The 19,384-nt window shown below is 41.1% G+C and overlaps 1 protein-coding gene across 1 annotated transcript in view; it reads left to right on the top strand.

The window, feature by feature from the left end:
• The window catches only part of tanc1b (tetratricopeptide repeat, ankyrin repeat and coiled-coil containing 1b), a 100,635-nt gene that overhangs the window by 39,607 nt on the left and 41,644 nt on the right, over positions 1-19,384 (top strand). The window contains 2 exon segments of the mRNA XM_028590452.1: positions 7,196-7,294; positions 18,229-18,362. Coding sequence (XP_028446253.1) covers positions 7,196-7,294; positions 18,229-18,362 — 233 coding nt within the window.

Below are 19,384 nucleotides of genomic sequence, written 5' to 3'. Positions count from 1 at the left end.
TTTTTATCTGTCATCCAAGCAGGGTGGTGAACCTGTTGGTGCTCTTTAGTCAGGTACAATCCTGCTGTGCTTCTAATAGGCCAACCTGAAAAAATTCTCTACAGCTTCTGCAGCTCCCCGTGTGTGTGTGTGTGTGTGTGTGTGTGTGTGTGTGTGTGTGTGTGTGTGTGTGTGTGTGTGTGTGTGTGTGTGTGTGTGTGTGTGTGTGTGTGTGTGTGTGTGTGTGTGTGTGTGTGTGTGTGTGTGTGTGTGTGTGTGTGTGTTCACCAGAGCATACCAAATGCTATATATTAGTGGGTGTTTAAGCCACCTTACAGTCTTTACAGTGTGTTTTTGGTGTGGTAATTAAGTACCATAGCCATTTTGTAAAATGTCTGTGTTCTTTGAGATTTATTTTGTAGCAGGGGTTAAAGCTTTAGGGTAACACATAAAACAACACAAAGTCATTTGGTGGAACCCTTGAGTATTTCTCCGTGGATTTGTATATTTCACTGAGCTTAATAGTTACAGTATAGAGCACTTATTAAAAGCATGTTCATCATGTCTGCCTAAATGGAAACTACCTTGTCTAACAGAGATAATTCAAAATAACTGTTACTACTTTTCTACAAAACATTTAAGCAAACCACATCTCCATAGCAACATTAATTTTCATGTTTCTTGCCAAATCATTGTTTAAAATGAGTATTTTTATCATGCAATATCATTTCCACTCTTCAAACTCGCCAGATGAGTGCAATTTATCTTGCAGTTCTGATCAAGAGGATAGGAACTCTCTTCAAAGCTAGTTGTAACCCCTTTGAGGTGAGCTCTCCTGAAGTCAACTCTGGGGTATTGACATTAACCAGACAGCCCTCAGGGAATATTGATGCCTTTCAGAGAGCCGAGCTGTGAAAGACCTTGTGATGCTGCAAGATCCCTTTGAAAGGTTCCTCTGATGAGCACCCAGTGAAAAGTTCTATCCAGTTCTCCACTTCACTGCACTTCACTACACTCCAGCTTTGGCTGCTTATAACATGCAATCCTCCTTTTCATCTGCAGTGGAATCCCAAGTCACGTACTGCCTAGTCTCGCATTGCCAGCGCTGTGGAGTAAGCTCTGGCTACACCATAGATACATTCTAGGATAGGAGAAAAGAACGCTCTGGGTTGTTTGCATTTCTTTAAAGCAATCACAATTGTCTTGGGCGGTGCTAAGCTCTTGACGCAACGGCGGTGGCTCGGCAAAATGTTCTCGGGAAGGAACTTGTTTTGTTGGAACAAACCAAACGCCACATACAATATTAAATTAAGTTAACTGTTCACACAATACAGTTAAATAAGCTATTTAAATTAGCTGGATACATGGTTAAATGTAATTTGCTCTTACCATGTATCGCCATGTGTACTTCATCCATAGCAATCCCCACCAATCGGTTCCAAAATGTCCCGGTTAGATAGTACATGCCGTAAACATTTTCTTTGGAAGTCTTTACAATCATTCCCCAAAAGAACCAAGCAGGCCTGCCTTATTGCATGATCCAAATTTTATTCAAAACTTGCCATTTTCAGCGTGTGTGCTAGCTCAAAGTTTGTTGTTTCTCGAAGCAAAGGGATTGTGAGAATGGTAACACACAGAGAGCAGAAGGTGAGGGGCATCCAGTGTGAACTCAGGTTATTATCCTGGAAATGTACTTGCATTGATCCAGACTACTTTCTTCCTAATGGCGCTTTTCCATTACATGGTACCTACTCGCCTCGCCTCGACTCTACTCGCCTTTTTTGGTTTTCCATTACGAAAAAAAGTACCTGGTACTTGCTAACGGGTACTTTTTTTAGTACCTGCTCAGTCGAGGTTCCAAGCGAGCTGAGGCGAGCCGAGAAGGTGACGTGAAACCCTGCAGGCTGTTGATTGGTCGGAAAGAAGCGTCACTGATCACTGCATTGCTAGCGAGAGACGGTTTTAAATAGTTTAGCCAGCGGTGTTTTTTTGCTGCCGGAGGCTCCACGCAGAGCTTTCTCCGTAGCATACAAGTGGCCTGATGGTTATACTGGTGCGCTGGTGTGTGCATGTGTGATGTGTGTGTGTCGAGTCACCGTATGTGTGTGTGTGGGGAGCTAGTGAGCGAGGGAGAAGTGAGAGAGTGACGGCGATTATCTCAGCAGCGAGTAGCGACTCTAGAGTCATATATATGTGAGAGAAACAAAGCGAGTAGCGACTCTAGAGTCATATATATGTCACCACGGTGGGAAATCTGGAGCAGTAAACTTTAACTATCTCTTTGATATCATGTTGTTTATGGAGACGGAGAACCAGGAAATGCGTCGGGATATGCGGGGATATGTCAATGGGAAAAGCAAGCTACTAAGCCACGCCCACGGCAGTCGCTATGACGACCAGCCACGTTGAGGCGATACTAAAATCTGCAATGGAAAACGGACGCACAGCGAGTCGAGGCGATTAGAGTCGAGTAGAGTCGAGGCGATTAGAGTCGAGTAGAGTCGAGGCGAGTAGGTTCCATGTAATGGAAAAGCACCATAAGAGACCAACATTGCTTCTTCAGTCAGTCCGTAGAATCAGGATACTCATATGGTATAATGGTGGATCATACTAGATTGTAAACGGCCAAGAAAAAAAAAAAAATCTTTGCTTACTTTACATTGCTTAAGTTATTGCTGTTACCTTTTGTAAATGTATGACCATGTGCACAGTGGAGACTTAATACATAATTCATAAGAGCTTGTGAAACAGCATGTGTGAGATTAGTCATGACTATTAAACATGTAGTGTTTTGAAAAAAGATTACCAGTCTCGCTTTGTGGTGCAGTGTAGACATTGCATTAACCAGGAGAAAATAATTCAATTCGAATCAATTTTATTTATAGTATCAAATCATAACAAAAGTTATCTCGAGACACTTTACAGATAGAGTAGGTCTAGACCACACTCTATAAATTCCAAAACCCCAACAATTACAGTAATTCCCTCAAGAGCAAGCATTAGCAGTGACTATTGCGACAGTGGCAAGAAAAAACTCCCTTTTAGGAAGAAACCTCGGCAGACCCAGACTCTTGGTAGGCGGTGTCTGACGGGCCGGTTGGGGGCGTGATGAACAGTGGTGATAATAGTCACATTAGAAGTCACAGTGACTTCGAAGGTTATTGTGGAAGTTCATGTCATAGCAGGGCACATCGTGTCATACTGAGTAGTGCAGTCTCCTATACCGGATCCTGACTACTCTGTGCATAGGAACATCACAGCAGGGCGTTGCGGGATGTAACGTGGCACTGCAGAGCACGGGTGGATGCTGCGGGTGCAGCAGGACGCAGCAGGATGCTTTATATATATAATGGCTTTATATCAGGCTGTGAATGGGGAATGAATCCGACATTAGCATTTGTATTTTAGGCTAACAAAGCATCATGCCTGTGATACTTTCTTAGTTGTTTTGCAACCTCAATGGCGAAAGATTAAAAGCTTGGTACAGCTATTAACAAGAACAAGAATATTTCATGCTTTCCATAAGACATTCAATAAATAACACTAGTAACTGAGTTTGACATGCAGCACTCAGAATACCAGTCTCATCTAATATATTATGTTTCACTTTTGAATTGGAGAATGACATTTTGGAACATAAAGAGGGCTGTTGTGAGACGGCTTTCATTCCCTTTGCTGCACAAAGAGTGACAGTGTGTCTTATTGAAAAGTTGAAATGTGAAGAAGTCAGAGTCCATCTTGAAGAATGCTGGGAAAACTCCTTGATCACTTCCTATAACCATGAACAAGCCTCTCTTTCACTGGCATTGACTGGACAATATAAGTTGTTGGTCATAGGTATTCCACTGCTGTGTGTGTGTGTGTGTGTGTGTGTGTGTGTGTGTGTGTGTGTGTGTGTGTGTGTGTGTGTGTGTGTGTGTGTGTGTGTGTGTGTGTGTGTGTGTGTGTGTGTGTGTGTGTGTGTGTGTGTGTGTGTGTGTGTGTGTGTGTGTGTGTGTGTGTGTGTGTGTGTGTGTGTGTGTGTGCGCTGAGTGATAGCTAGCTGGTCATAGATTCCTGAATTTCACAGTGAATACTGGTGAGAAAAGAGTCCTCTGCATTCACAGCCCGCCTGGCTGCTTTACCCTAGGGATACTTTTTCCTGTCTGTTTTTCTTCCTTTAACCAATCTGCTCCCCTACCTTTTGTTTGCTTGCTTTTCTTCCAATGTATTTAACCTGTATTTGCATAGATACACATGTACACATATATTTATCTATATTATCTATCAAGTCTTAACCAACCCAGTCTCTTTCTTTTTCTCAACATGCATTTAACCTTTGGAGGACATCAGAATTAGATAATTTACTGTGTGTGTGTGTGTGTGTGTGTGTGTGTGTGTGTGTGTGTGTGTGTGTGTGTGTGTGTGTGCACACACACACACACACACACACACATACACACACACACACATATATATATATATATATATATATATATATACACACATACAATTAATGTGCTTGGGAATAGATTAACATTCTGGATTTTGCATCCAAAGTGTGATAAAGTGAGAACACGTCTCATTTCTGCTTCTCTGTGTCCTTCAAGGGTGATACATCTGACACTTCTATCTCTGCGACCTTTTCATGCCTGTTATAAACTGCAATTGCTTCTTCGTCAGTGCTTCCATCTAGAAGGGCAGAGGGATAATGGCACCCTGTTAAATCTTTAGATTAGATTTTGAATGGAAAAGAACCCCCGTGTGCTTTGCCTGTCATGAGCTGAAGCTCAGACATCAGAGTCTTGCTGAAGGACCTTTTGGCTCTTCCCCGTATTATCAGCCCTCAGATGTGGCCTAAAATTACCCCTGATAGCCAGCCACATGTTTGTTATTTAATGTGTGGATCCTGTGTTCCTCTTGGCACTTTGTGTAAACCAAATCTGAATTTAAGCGTATGGTTTAAATTACTCAAACTATGCCCCCTATTATTTTTGGATGAAATACACCCAATGGAATATGTTTGGCAGTGTGCTTTTGGTCCAAGATATTTACCTGAACTAAGTTTGTCTCACACACAGCCCTCTCTGTCTCTGTAGTTCCACTCTAATTGGAGCCGTGTGATTCCTGGGTAATAGGTTGTGCCTGACCATCAACAGATGAATGGAGGTTTTCAGAATAGACTCTTTGGCATTGTCTGCTAAATAACAGGCTGACTTCTGCTTTTGTAGATACTTCACTGGATCACTCTCCCTCAGGCTTAGATCTCATCTATGTACACAAATCAAATAGTCTGTATCACCTCACATGTGTTGGAAATCAAACCTTTAGATTATAGTGCTGCTAAGCGACACCAATCTCTACGTTTCACCACATACTACAACTACTGCTTCCTGCTCCTCTGAAGGATGACTGCATTTAGTTTTGGGCTCTTACTTTGAGTTATTTGACTGGCTTTATATCATGACATCTGCTAACAAGCAAGAGAGCACCCAGTTTGTTGAGGCAGAAGCTCTTCTTGGGTATCAAAAGTACCGTTCTTCACAATGCATTTCAAGTCTCATAACTATAGATGGCACTGTGCATCAAGCTGACTTTGACTCTCATGCTTGGCTTGTTGCAATGACACTTCCAGATAATTTCCCCTCACATGGCTGCTGCTGTAACTCCACTCTTTCCCCCTCACCTCCACTTTTAGTATCTGTGGCCAAAATCGCAGCTGTAGTTGAAGAAATTGTTCCGTCTTTTTTTCTGGAGGTGGGAGGGACTGATTATCGTATGTGGTAATAGGAAATTGTTATCTTTGCCCTCCCATCTAATCTTTATGTTATGACTGGGTTTACACACATAGTCATCTGATAACTGGAGTCTGGAAGGGGAGGAGGAGGTTTGGATTAAGGTACAGTAGGTCAAGGTTGGAGAAGCATGGAGGAGTGGTGCAAGGGGAGGCATGCAGCTGATATTCTCTATGGATTTATAGATCTAAATAATACAGTCCCCTCCTATTTTCAGATTATTTCCTGCAGTTAAATATTTGCTTACTTGTCTGGACTCTGGAACGTATTTCCTTTTTCAACAAGAAATTGTCGGATAGAAGTAGAAGTCTTGAAATGTGCACAGCTAGTTGCTTGGGAGATGTTTGTTTCATGGCTTAGTATTTAGTCTAGTGTCTTTGCTGGATCTCCTGCATGTATAAACAATTACACTGCCACTCTGAAAGATTAGTAGGGCTTTGCTGCCACTCAAATAAATAACCTTAATTTGTGTCTATTTAGGGATGATTAAAAGGCATTTTTTACAGAATGTGTTATGGACAACGGGCAAATCATTTTGCACACACAAAGATGGAAATTTTGCCAAAGGAGCCATCTCTAGTGGGGTGAATTTATCTGTGGTTTATCTTAAAGTTTGGCACAGTGAGCAAGCATTCTGTATGGAGCTGTGGGATTTTCTAATTCTGTCACGGTGAGAGCAGAGGGAACAGAGCAGCCAACTAACCTTGACTCCTCACTAAAGACAAAGACAGTCCTCAGAGGACTGTACCGCTGTCCCAGATACATCATCTGACTTACAGCAGGACACATGGACCTTAATCCATCCATCTGTATCTGTGCAGCAATAACAGGGTATACTTTCAATTGACTGCTCACAGATCAACAAGCAGAAAAACTCAGTCTGTTTTTGCTGATCCTCAGTGCATGTGTGTGTTTAAACACTCATTTTAAAAGTTCACTAAGAGGCTAATTGTTGTGGTTTCCTGCTGTAGTTTACATTCCCAGAGCCAGCTAGCACCGTTTTACTGGGAGTCTCCAGCTATGCAGACAATATTCAGGGTTGTCAGACAGACCAGAGCTGCTATCAGCGCAGGGAGCTGTCTCTGAGAGAGAGAGAGTGTGTGTGTGTGTGTGTGTGTGTGTGTGTGTGTGTGTGTGTGTGTGTGTGTGTGTGTGTGTGTGTGTGTGTGTGTGTGTGTGTGTGTGTGTGTGTGTGTGTGTGTGTGTGTGTGTGTGTGTGTGTGTGTGTGTGTGTGTGTGTGTGTGTGTGTGTGAGTTTATGTGAGCCACGGAGTGCAGCCAAGCCTGTCCAACTAAGACACCACCGCCTCTCATCTCTAGTCCCATCTGGAACACGTTAATCCATTGAGAACTTTCTCTCTGTTTCTTTTTATCTCCTCTTTTGCATTTTCTTTCCTCTCTCTCTCTCTCTCTCTCGCTGTATCTTCGGTCCGTGCTAGCAGGTCCAATCAGGAAGCCCAAATATGTGGAGAGTCCTCGCATTCCTTCTGATGCCATCGTTTCAGCACTGAGGAAGGTGGCCGATAACAAGGATAACAATGGTGAGTTTTTCGTTTCGTTCACTTGTGTATCTGTCTGCTTGTGTTTTTGGAGACATTGGTAACAGTCTGATTTCAACTGGCTTAAGAATAAGAAGCATACATGTTGGAATTTACAACTTTGCCCTCATACTGTGATCAGTCTTCATAGCTGTATGTATGTATGTTTTGTGTTTATATAAAATATCATTGTTGTGTCCATAGGGTCAGGGCTAGGTCTCTGTAATTTGAGGGTAACATCAATTCCTGCATGAGTGTTCCATAAAAGGGCCAGTGTGTTTGAGCAGTGTTCCTTTATGTAGCGTCCTATACAAACACACAATAGTGCCGTGTTTATTTTAAAGTGTGTGTGTGGATTTATTTCATGGAAATGTAATGAGAACAAGTCCTTAAATTTCTCAGTAATTGCACATGTGTTTTCTTGTGTTTCCATGTTTATGTGAGGTGTAGTGCTATTGTTGCCTATCATCTTCCGTGTTGTGTGTGTGTGTGTGTGTGTGTGTGTGTGTGTGTGTGTGTGTGTGTGTGTATTTCACTAAGTACTCTGTTTTGGTTTCCAGCAGAGCATGGTGGGCTCAAATTCCTCTCATTGGCTTAAGTAGAGTTGTAGGATGGGTTATCTTTAGCAAAGGGCATCACAGAAAGTGGTGCCCTCTGATTGTACATGGCTCACATACGCAGACAGTAGTAACCCAGTGCAACCCAGTTACTGTTGACTGTTACATACCAAGGCACGAGGGTGTGTCTGGCATTCAGCTGGCACAGAGCAGTGTTTCGGCTCAGAGCGGGCTACCGGCAGATAGCAGACGCAAGATAAATTGTTATCTCATGACAGCTGGTGCACTGGCACTATTAGTGAGCTAATTTTATGAGCTGTATACTTCAAAAAACATTTTGAGAGACCTGGAACTTTTCAATAGAAATGTATAGGGATAATCTATGTATTGGTGTTTATCATGATACAATGCTTTTAAGTATACCGACTGCACAAACAACACCCCTTTCCCCCTTCTCACCCTTACTCGACTCGCTATTCCCCATGTATTTCCCTCCTCTACAGACCTGACACCCTGTTTTAAGCACATGTACATAAACATACACATTCACATGCCGGTGCTGTCTTAGAAGCAGTCTTTCGTCAGGTTTCCCTCCTCTCTCTTGCTTCCCAACACAGAGAATGGAAAAAGAAACGCTCAAGGTGTGTGTACTTATTGTTAAACTACTTGTGTTTACAAAAGAGGTGTCGTTGTGGTTGTTTTAACCTTGTGTCCTCAGTGCTGCCTCTGCTCTAATTTCGTTCTAGGCTAAAATTACTCTTTGTAACTATGTCACAAGTATGTGACATACCTATTGACCAAGCCCTCCAGAGAATATTTTTTGCTACCACAAAATGTAGTGAACCATCAAACTACTTCAGTCTCAAACACAGTATACACACAAAAATGAACTAAGATTATAACTTGAATTTTGCATTTTCTTATTCTTCTGGTCTACTCCCAATGATGGAGATAACAGTTACAGATCTGGTCAATTTATGACAAATAAGAAATGACATTGCAGTCTCTAGGACAGTTATACCCAACCTAATATAGTACATTTGTATTGCTCATTGCACTGTTGGAACAACGGCAAAAGGCTGTCTCTCCTCGGGCAGCTCCAGGCATTTACAAGATTTGAGTTTATTTTGTTGCTTTGGTAGTGACTTGTACATGTCCTGCTGCCTTGTACAGTCAGTTACTCAATAAATGTAAGCAGCTAAGCCAGGAGAAATCTACCTCCTTCTTCCCACAGGTATAGTTAGCAGGTAAAAGAAGTTTCTGCTGAGAAATTAAAGGAAGGAGCCAACTTACAGTACTTAACTAATTATGTACAATTAGGCGCTGTATAAATTCTAGACTAATGATGGCTAATTGTGTTAGCCCAGCTGTTGTAGGATGAGGACCCATGCACAGCTGACAGGCTTTTAAGCACAGCTACACATGCTATGCCTCTCCATTTCTCTCCCATGTGGACAAATTTACACATATAGGATTTTCGTTATTTGAAGTTACACCATGCAGTTAGATCTAGTGTCAGAGTTTGCAGTAGGCCTGTTACATCAACTAGATTAATTTGTATTACTGTGCGTCACACATAGCATGTAAAAAGGACGTATCCAGTGTTCTTTTGTCAATAAGGAGAGCATCTTTCAGCCTGTGTAGTCTCCTACTTTTAGAGATAGTAAACAATGTTGGCTCTTTTTGCTAACTGCTGAGACAGGATGAAATGGTTGTTTGACATTGACACTTTTGTTACAAGGTCAGTACCAGAATCTGAGTCGGAAAACCCATTGGAAGTTTTGCAGCATGAGCACTGTGTGACATTTAGGGCACAGATAAAGTGAGTTCTTAGTAGTTGTAAAGGGGCCTTTTGTTGGGTGTTTTGCTGAAGGATGCCTTTCGTGGATTTCCAAAAACCATGCCTCACATAAATAGTCACATCTTGAGTGCAACTAAGGTTTTTTGTGGTATTTCAGGCAGCGCATCCCTTTATTTGTCTAAAATGGTGAAAGATCATTTTAAAGCTTTATATGCAGTATCTTTTTGTGTGTGTGTGTTTCATTTTGGCTATCTTCAGATATGATTGAAGCTTGCATATGGAGTTTGAATGTATTCAATTGTTCTTCTTTTGGGTTAGGCTGTCTGCTTTCCAGAGCTCTCTGTTGTGAACAAGCAGGATGGGCTGTAAGCTAAGATAGGAAATGTGTGTTTGACCTACAGTGGAGTCACTTCACATAGCTCTTTGAGGAAGGATAGTGTTTCTTGTGCATGTGTCTGAATGCTATGTGTATTTTTATTTTGTGTCCACAGTTATGCTTGTTTGTGTATGTGTGTGTTTGCGTGCATGAGTGCATTTGCAACAGGTCGCCAACAGTGTGCCTTACAGAATTGTTTCAGCTGTGGTCTCAGAGCTCTGTCTCTGTCAATCAAGACTAAACCTCAGGTTTCGTCCTCTCCGACAATTATGGCTCTTTCTCACACCCCCCATGTTACAACTTCACTTAGCACCTGTTTATTCATGTGCTGATTATCTTGTCAGTACCGAAATTAGGACCCAACTGATATTGTTAAGTATTCTGTGAATTTACACCACTTAAAACATCTGATTGTAGTGTTGCTTTAACGTCTCTATTTATAATGTTCTGGTAGTAATCTGAGCATTTATTGCCATCTCCTGTACAATGTGTGTTACTCCTTTCAATTAATCAAACAGACTTTATTTGCATTGCACATACACGTAAAATGCTTCACATAATATACTACAACCTTGTTGAGGGTTCACAAGCTAAAAGCAAATCTGATAAATAGATAGAACCAAGACAATTAAGAGCTTTATAAACCTATAACAAGACCTTAAAATCAATTCCAAAGCAAACAGGTAGCCAGTGCAGATACTTTAAAATGGTTGTAATGAAAAAATTAGATTAACACAGTGACCATGTTCCATCCCTTGAGCTATTCATGGCACTATTGCTACTGTTAAATCAGGAGATAACAGTGAAAACATAAGTTTCTAAATTTAGCCACCCTTACTGTAGCTGTTAAATGTGTCATTTTGGCACAACATAGGCCAAAACAAAGCCCAGCCATGGCAAAATATAGATCTTTCAGCGGGTAAATGTAGTTTTTGATCTTGTTTCCTGATTCCTGATATGTAAAACATCTCATCAAAGAGTAAGAAAGAGTAATCTGATGTTTTTGCAAATGTAGGAAACCATATGTTTACTGGTGACTTCTTTTAACACTAATTTTGAATTGACAATTCATAAAATGATGCAGATAATGTCATATTATTCTTGTTATCTTGGTATGATACTGAATTGGGAAACTGAGACAGATGTAAGGAAGATGTTCCACTAATGAATAATAACAATGAATGCAATGAGTCATTAAGGCATAAAGCAGTTTTACAAGCTGGCTGTATTTTGTATAATTTATAAAGACTTAAGCCCAATTGTATAATCAAGACCCATTGTTACTAGTTTATAGAACTTCTAATGGTATTTAGGCAAGGAGTGACTACTTTGTGGCTGCAGCTGAATGGGCTGTGATTTCTTTTTGGCCATAACAGAGTGAGTCATATCCCTATCTAATGCATATCAGGTGCGTTGATTTCCTTTTTTCATCAGCTGCTAGAGGCTGAAACTTTGTATGTTGTTTGTCTTTTTCTTTATTTAATGATGAAGCTTCATTAATCTCATCTCTTGAGGATCCTCACAGCACAGCCGCTATGCCCCGCAGGGGTAAGTTGCTGCATGAAGTAGATTTAGCTCTGTTGGTCAAATGGTTAATGAAATGCCATCAGTATCTACTGTTAGAGCAACACAATAACAATAACAGCCAGAGTCAAGCTGAGATGTCAGTCACAACTATGATTACTATCTCCTTGCCATCCCCACCCTCCGAACCTCATTTTACTTGGAGATACTTTATTATCAACAGTCTCACCTCAGTATGCTGTAATGTCTCATTGGACGCACCATCTGTGCACGCAGCAAAGGACATTTGTGGTTTGTAACAGTGGAATTTGCAATAAGAGCGCTCAATGTGCTTCAGGGGGGCACGTCACCTCGTACCTCTGAACTCAAATGGGGAAGCAGGATGCATGTTCTCATCGAGGGTTCATTAAACAGGCTCCACTGTTGTGGTAATGAAACTCCAGCTGCTAATGAGCACCGGCTGGATTGTTTTTTCGGCAGGGAGAGAGCCAAGACAGCTCTGTGGAGCTAGTCTGTTCATGATGTTCCCCTCCTCCTCCATCCTTCTTCTGCTCCTCCTCCTTCCGTCTTCATTCTTCCATCCCTGCACCACGCGGCTGCTATTTCACACCTGCTCATAAACTTACTCAGGCAGCAGATAATGATGTTGTTTTGTTTTTGCCTCCACTTGCTGTACAGTTACTGGAATAACAAAAAGTGGTTCCAGCTACATCCCTGTTTTTTCAATATCTTCAGTGTAGTGCAAGATATAGAGGACTAATCCGATACTGTATATAGCTAATTTCCATTGCGTAGGCATTTTACTTTGCCTTCTATCCACAGAGGGATTTTTACTGATAAAGTTGCTGTTATCCAATGTATTTTGCATTACAAAGTCTTAAACTGATTCATAAAGTTGTACTTGGTGACAAACAAGTTCAGAAACAACCTGTGTTGCTCTCAAGGATAACTGGTAGCCTGCTTACTTCTAATAGTCCATCACTGTTGTTGTGATACATTATTGGACCATGAACACTTTTTAACAATGGTTATATGGGAATTCATACTGAGTGGGACATTTTCAGTTAAAGTGGCTATATGTAACTTTCAGTTTGTGTTGATTTCGTTCCCTTTGGACAAAAGCCATAGTGTTTTTACCACACCTGCTGTTGTAAAGGTCTTTTCTTTACAGTGCTGTATTGTCCAATGTAGATTACTTGGCATTACTGGGAAGTCATAACGTTCAATAAATGTTTTGCTGTTTGTATCGTTTCGCTGTTACAGGTCATTTGTGATCATCAGATGAAAAATTACTCTGTTTCAGAAACATTTAATAGTTACATATAATCACTTCAAAAAAAGAAATGTCCACACTCTAAATTTTCTCAAAAAAATCTTTGGCATATCTGTACTGTAATTTGTTAATTATCGGCCTACAATACGCCAATACTGAAATCTCTGTGAGAGAGTGAAAGAGAATGCACACGCACATACTGTAGATACAGTACGTCTACAGTATATGTTTTTGTGGATACATGTGTGTGCCCCAGTCAAAATAGCCAATGAGCATTCAAATTAAATAAGAGCAGACCTAATCTATGAATACTTTAAGGGAAGCCAGCAGGTCTGGTTTGTATTCAGCCCACCAGGTTATCTTGGGAGACAGGTAGACCACTTGCAGTCAGAAGTGCTCCACTGCTGATAGCATTTTAAATCAAGGAACCATAGCAGCCCTGTTTCATGCTTTCCTTTTCAAGAATGTGTGACAGCTTGAGAAACTGATAAACCCCACACTGACCTCTGTCTTTGAACTATGTTCACTGTTTTTCTTTTTCTTAGGGTTGGGTATCGTTTGGTTTTTTTTTGATTCCGGTGCTAAATTGATACTTTTAAAACGGTGCCGGTGCCTAAACGGTGCCTGAACCGGTACTTTTCAATAAAGTTTAAAAAAAAAAAAAAAAGAAGAAAAAAAATAAGGGTAGTAAACAACAGTCAGTGACTTGTTTATTGCTAAGGCCATGGTCAAAATTAAAGATTTAATAATAACGTAATAACTATAACAATAACAATAACTTATTTCACCAGTAAATTGCTGTTGAACCCCAGATGCGAAACGCATTGTCTGTGTTGTTTAATTCCGACCATATAAACATACTGTATATCTATGAATTGCGACAACGGCAGCTGCTGCGCTGCAGTGCAGACTTACATCCCGCTGTAGAAGTCCTCCACAGTGAAATACAGTCATGCTTTACACTGTTTAACGTTAGCTGTCAGCATTTTACCGGTGTTTAATCCAGCTGTCAGCTAAAGGTAGGCTAACGTTACATGCTGTCAGGTGTAGTGTAAAGTCAGGCACCGAAATGAGGCACCGAAACTTTCGTTCTTATTTGGTCTCGTTACTACCGTTTACGTCGGCACCGGTTCCCTATTGGCACCGAGTTTCGGTACCCAACCCTACTTTTTCTTATTGGGTATGGATTGGAAATTCCTTTGCCCACTGTATGATTAAATCAATTAAACTTGAGATACACAAATGTGGTGCTTGACCTCTGAATGATTTATATGTTGCATTATGTATCCCAGATTGAAGAACTGGTTTATGACAGAGGAACTAGAGAACAACCCAAGGACACCGTTGCTACCTATAGTTGCTACACTAGGATACAGGAGGATGGTTGTGTGATTTATGATTTATACCATGATGTGAGCTCAGTTTTCTTAAATGTACCATGCCATCAGTTTAAAACTACATGTCATCTTATTATATTGTGGTGCAGTAGTTGACATTGGCAATGGCAACTCAAATCTTTAGATGCGACCAGATCAACGTAGTACAAGTGGTGGCCCAAAGGTTAGAAAATTGAGCCTGCGGCTGAAAGGTAGCCAATTTGATCAATAACCAGATTGGAGAAATCTGGCAGGAAGGCGAAAGAGCAGCATGTGTCCCTTCTTTAGTACCACAGCTAAGGCCCCCTGGAGTAAGACTGGCCAACAGATGAGACTAAGGTTGTTTTTCTGCCTGACACGTTTACTATGACTTTAAGGTATTTCGCTGTCATGGCTGTCAACAGACAGTAAAATGGTAAGGAGTGATGAATAGGCGATGATAACATTCATAAAAGAAACTAGTCCCAGGGTTAACCATTTAGCTGTTCTAGACAATAGCACTGTTAAGTCGTGTATAAACAAAAACGAATAGTGAATCACACAGTCCAAATCCATTCCGAAGTGGTTGACAAATTAAGCCAAAGTATTGAAATTCATAAACCCATAGTACAACCATAATCTTAACTCGGATTACTCCACGTACTGCATGCGCTATGTTTTTATTCCTAAATGCACAAACACAGAACGCTGTGAAAATGCACTTGCAAAGGAAAGGTTTTGTGTCTAGCGGTGGGTGCAGTTGCAGTGCATCTAATTTGAGTTGTTGGTACAGTGTATTGATTTACAAAGAGACCACTGGCTGAAGATATTATTGATATGGCCCATGAGGCTCCGTTTTGGCTTGTAAGTGCCATGTGCGTCACATATGTCAGCCTTTCTGTCTGTTGTTGTGTATTTATGTAAGATGCATAGAGGTCTATCACAGCCCCAGCACAGTTCCTCGGCTACTGATTAGGAGTCAGGTTGGATTAGGTGGTTTTGAAGAACCAGTGATGAAATATACAACTGTGAAAAAACACTTTTAATTCAATTCTACATGGTATTACATTATAGCCAGAGCAGGTACAAATACAGCTTTCTTGCACTGATCTCTATGAGCTAAAGGTTTCAACTATATTTTCTCTTCTTTTTCTACACTCACCTAAAGGATTATTAGGAACACCCGTTACATTTCACGTTAATGAAATTATCTAATCAACCAATCACATGGCAGCTGCTTCAATGCATTTAGGGGTGTGGTCCAGGTCTAGACAATCTCCTGAACTCCAAACTGAATGTCAGAATGGGAAAGAAAGGTGATCTAAGCAACTTTGAGCGTGGCATGGTTGTTGGTGCCAGACGGGCTATTCTGAGTAATCTCACAATCTGCTCAGTTACTGGGATTTTCACGCACAACCATTTCTAGGGTTTACAAAGAATGGTCTGAAAAAGGAAAAACATCCAGTATGCTGCAGTCCTGGGGGGCGAAAATGCCTTGTTGATGCTAGAGGTCAGAGGAGAATGGGCCGAGTGATTCAAGCTGATAGAAGATCAACTTTGACTCAAATAATCACTTGTTACAACCGAGGTATGCAGTAAAGCATTTGTGAAGCCACAACGCGCACAACCTTGAGGTGGTTGGGCTACACCAGCAGAAGACCTCACCGGGTACCACTCATCTCCACTAAACATAGGAAAATTAGGCTACAATTTGCCCAAGCTCACCAAAATTGGACAGTTGAAGACTGGAAAAATGTTGCCTGGTCTGATGAGTCTCGATTTCTGTTGAGACATTCAGATGGTAGAGTCAGAATTTTGCGTAAACAGAATGAGAACATGGATCGTCATGCCTTGTTACAACTGGGCAGCCTGGTGGTGGTGTAATGGTGTGGGGGATCCCTTTCGCCTTCAGAACTGCCTTAATTCTTTGTGTCATTGATTCAACAAGGTGCTGGAAGCATTCTTTAGAAATGTTGGCCCATATTGATAAGATAGGGTCAAACATGGTATTAGTATGGTGTCTTAATAATCCTTTAAGTGAGTGTATACTACTTTTACATTTGTATTTTTCCTCAACATCAAGTGGAGGGCATAACAATTCTGAAAGAATGTTAGTCTCATAGTATGTGTGTTTACAAATCTATAATGTTTGTGCTTTTAGGCCACGCCACACCTTTGACAGACTTTCACAATGAAACACAACCTGTCACTGTCTGCTGATCTACAGTATTCATAAATGTGAGATGTGCAAGGTGCCCCTTTTTAAAAACCTGGGACCAGTGCCCATTATCTGTACCATCTACTAAAAGTTGATGAAGCATGCAATGTGTTGTGTACTTCAAATTACTATTGACCCACAAGCGGTGCTCAATGTAATTTGACATCTATCCACCATTGAATTTAAGAACTTTATCTTAAAATTCTTAATGAAAATCTCCGTTATACTACTCTGTCACCTTATGATGTTACAGTACATAAACGTGATTTAGATTGGATTAGCTTGTCCCAATTCTCCCCAAACATGTCAGAGGCAATGCCAAAGAACCACAACAATGAATGCTTACTTTCTAAATATGGCGCAAGCCAGCAAAAAAGAAGATTTTTGAAGATTGCTACTTGTACTTGCTCCTACTTATGAAGATTTGTGCGTGTTATGATGGGTGAGAAATGACAGTTGAATTATTATATCACTTTCAATTGTGAAGACTTAACAAGATGTGTGCTATAATCCAGTGACCCTGAATCTATAAAATTGTTGTTGTCGGCATTCAGGCCACAGCATTGTCTTAGCACCAGGGGTCTTAAAATTTTCCTCTCAAGCATTTACATGAGCAGGGTGACATTCCCTATACAGAACTGATTTTTAATGTATGGTCTTTTTTTACTGCACAGTATTTGCAATGGAGAAAAGGTGATGCAAGCACAGCAGCCAATGTGTATTAGGTTAGCATTCAGTACTACATAGACAAAAGCTTCAGTTTATTCAGTGTGAAACCTTCAGGCCTTTTTTGTTTCCTTTCAGGTCTATACCATATTTTAGTTTCACTAAATTAAAGGCAAGTGCTTTTCTTCGAGGCGGTGCAACTGGCCGTGTGTGTGTGTGTGTGTGTGTGTGTGTGTGTGTGTGTGTGTGTGTGTGTGTGTGTCTTGCTTTTGACTTCATTGGGGCTTGGCAGTACATTGCGCCAACATTATTAATAACTGTGGAAGAAAGAGGGTAAAGGAGAAAATGAAGGGAAAGGTGCTGACAGGGAGCTGTATAATAAGCTTTTGTATCTTGGACATCTGCCCCTCTCTAATTCTCTCTCTCTCCCTCTTTCTGTTTGTCTGTCACACTATCTGTTCACTCTCAGGGAATGTTGTGACTCTTTCTTAATTATTTTGCCACACCAACAATTGAGTTACATGTATAGATGATTTAAAAAAAACTCTGTTTCAGCACAGGTACATGCTGTCTTATTTGTCTTTAGTGTTTTGGGAGGGTTTTTTTGATGCCAAAAAGCAATATGTATAAACAGAAAATAGATTGCAAGAGATCTCTGCCTTGTTGATGGCACCCCGACCTTAAAATTGCTCTCTAAACAAGTATTAAGCCTTAAGAGTGAATACTGCAGAAAGTTTAAGCTATGTTGGAGAAAGCCCATGTTCACTCATTGATATTCAGAGGCTCTGTGAGTGAGAGCTGTAAACAACCAGAAAGCCCTGGAATTGGCACCTGAGGCATTGCAGGACGGACACACACACACACACACACACACACACACACACACACACACACACACACACACACACACACACACACACACACACACACTCACTAACTATAGCCCCCACCACACTGCCTCTCTCTTTCTTTCACTCCCTTGCTCTTCTTTCCTCCCCCTATCCGTGTCTGCACCACATCAGCAGCAGCTGGAGAGTGCAGCATAGCATTTCAGAGCAGAGCCAAGGAGGGCAGGGCAGGCAGAGTGGCCCTGTGTGGGCCATCCAGTGGAGAGAGGGAATCTGCCTACTAACGTTGAGAATTTCTCTCCCTTTCCCTCTTCTCTAGAGCTGCAAGCAGATAAACAACCAAGCACTTCCTCCCCTGCCACTCAGGAACTGATGACAAGGCTGGGCTTTTTACTAGGAGAAGGGATCCCGGGTACGGCGCGCATACCTATGGACGACAAGAATGAAAAGAAGGTATTTTATTTTCTCCCTCCCCTCCAACTCCCTCCCTCTTCCAACAGCAGCTGCTGCCACTGCTGCTACATCAGCAGCACACAGATAGAGAGATAGAGGAGAGAGAGAGAAAGGATCAGAGGAGGAGGGAGTTGTTACAGTCTAACAGAAGAATGGATTTTTTTGTTGCAGCTTGACTCATTTTTCCCCCTGTGCATTAACTTTGGATGGGGATTTAGGAGGCACCTCTGGGAATAATTTTTTTGGCACAACAAACAACGGTAACTGTCAACTGTTTTTGTTTGAGATGATAAAATTTTTCTAAAGAAAGTAAATGCATCTTTAAAATTGGCTGCATGTGGTTTTATTATCCTTCCAGTGTGGTGTATGAGTCTTCCAGTAACTTGAGTGCTATTTCAGGGGCTCTTGAGTATGTAACATAAGTGTCTGAGTCCCAGACCAGAAATAGTTATGTTAGGTTTGAGCCTCAGTTTGTTTGGTTCTACTAATTAAGCTTGGGCTGTGTGAAGAGCAGAGCAGAGCAGAGCCCAGCACGCTACGCTTCCCTTTTGACACTGAATCGGGAATTCTAGAAATGTGAAAGACACTTACAAAGAATTGTTACATGAATCATGTTCATTAATTGAGGTACGGGTAGTGTAATGGGTTTTACTTTGTGTTTGTTTGTGGTTAGTTGTGTGTTTTCAGTGCTTCGTTAGGGAGGAGCACATTATTGTCATCTGCCAGCAATTCTCTTTTCCTCCATGCTGCTGTTTTACAACATGTCTTTAACTCAGCATGTTCTGCCGAACAGTAAATTATTAAATGTCAGGAAGCTGTTTGGCTCTCACTGTGATTTGTTAGGTGGTATAAGCTCTTGGTGCCGCCCTAGGGTGGAAATTGCCAAAAAACTACTGGCATGCTGTCACAAAAACAGGTGGGATTTATAAATAGGAAATGCTATGTAGTCAATATTAGCATTCCACGTTATTAATGGTGCCTAAGGCCATGTAGCATCCCTCCTATTTTTCTGTTTATATTCA

This window comes from Perca flavescens, chromosome 11, assembly GCF_004354835.1.
Source record: "Perca flavescens isolate YP-PL-M2 chromosome 11, PFLA_1.0, whole genome shotgun sequence".
In the NCBI taxonomy this organism is placed as follows: domain Eukaryota; kingdom Metazoa; phylum Chordata; class Actinopteri; order Perciformes; family Percidae; genus Perca; species Perca flavescens.
This window is presented reverse-complemented; position numbering and strand designations above follow the sequence as displayed.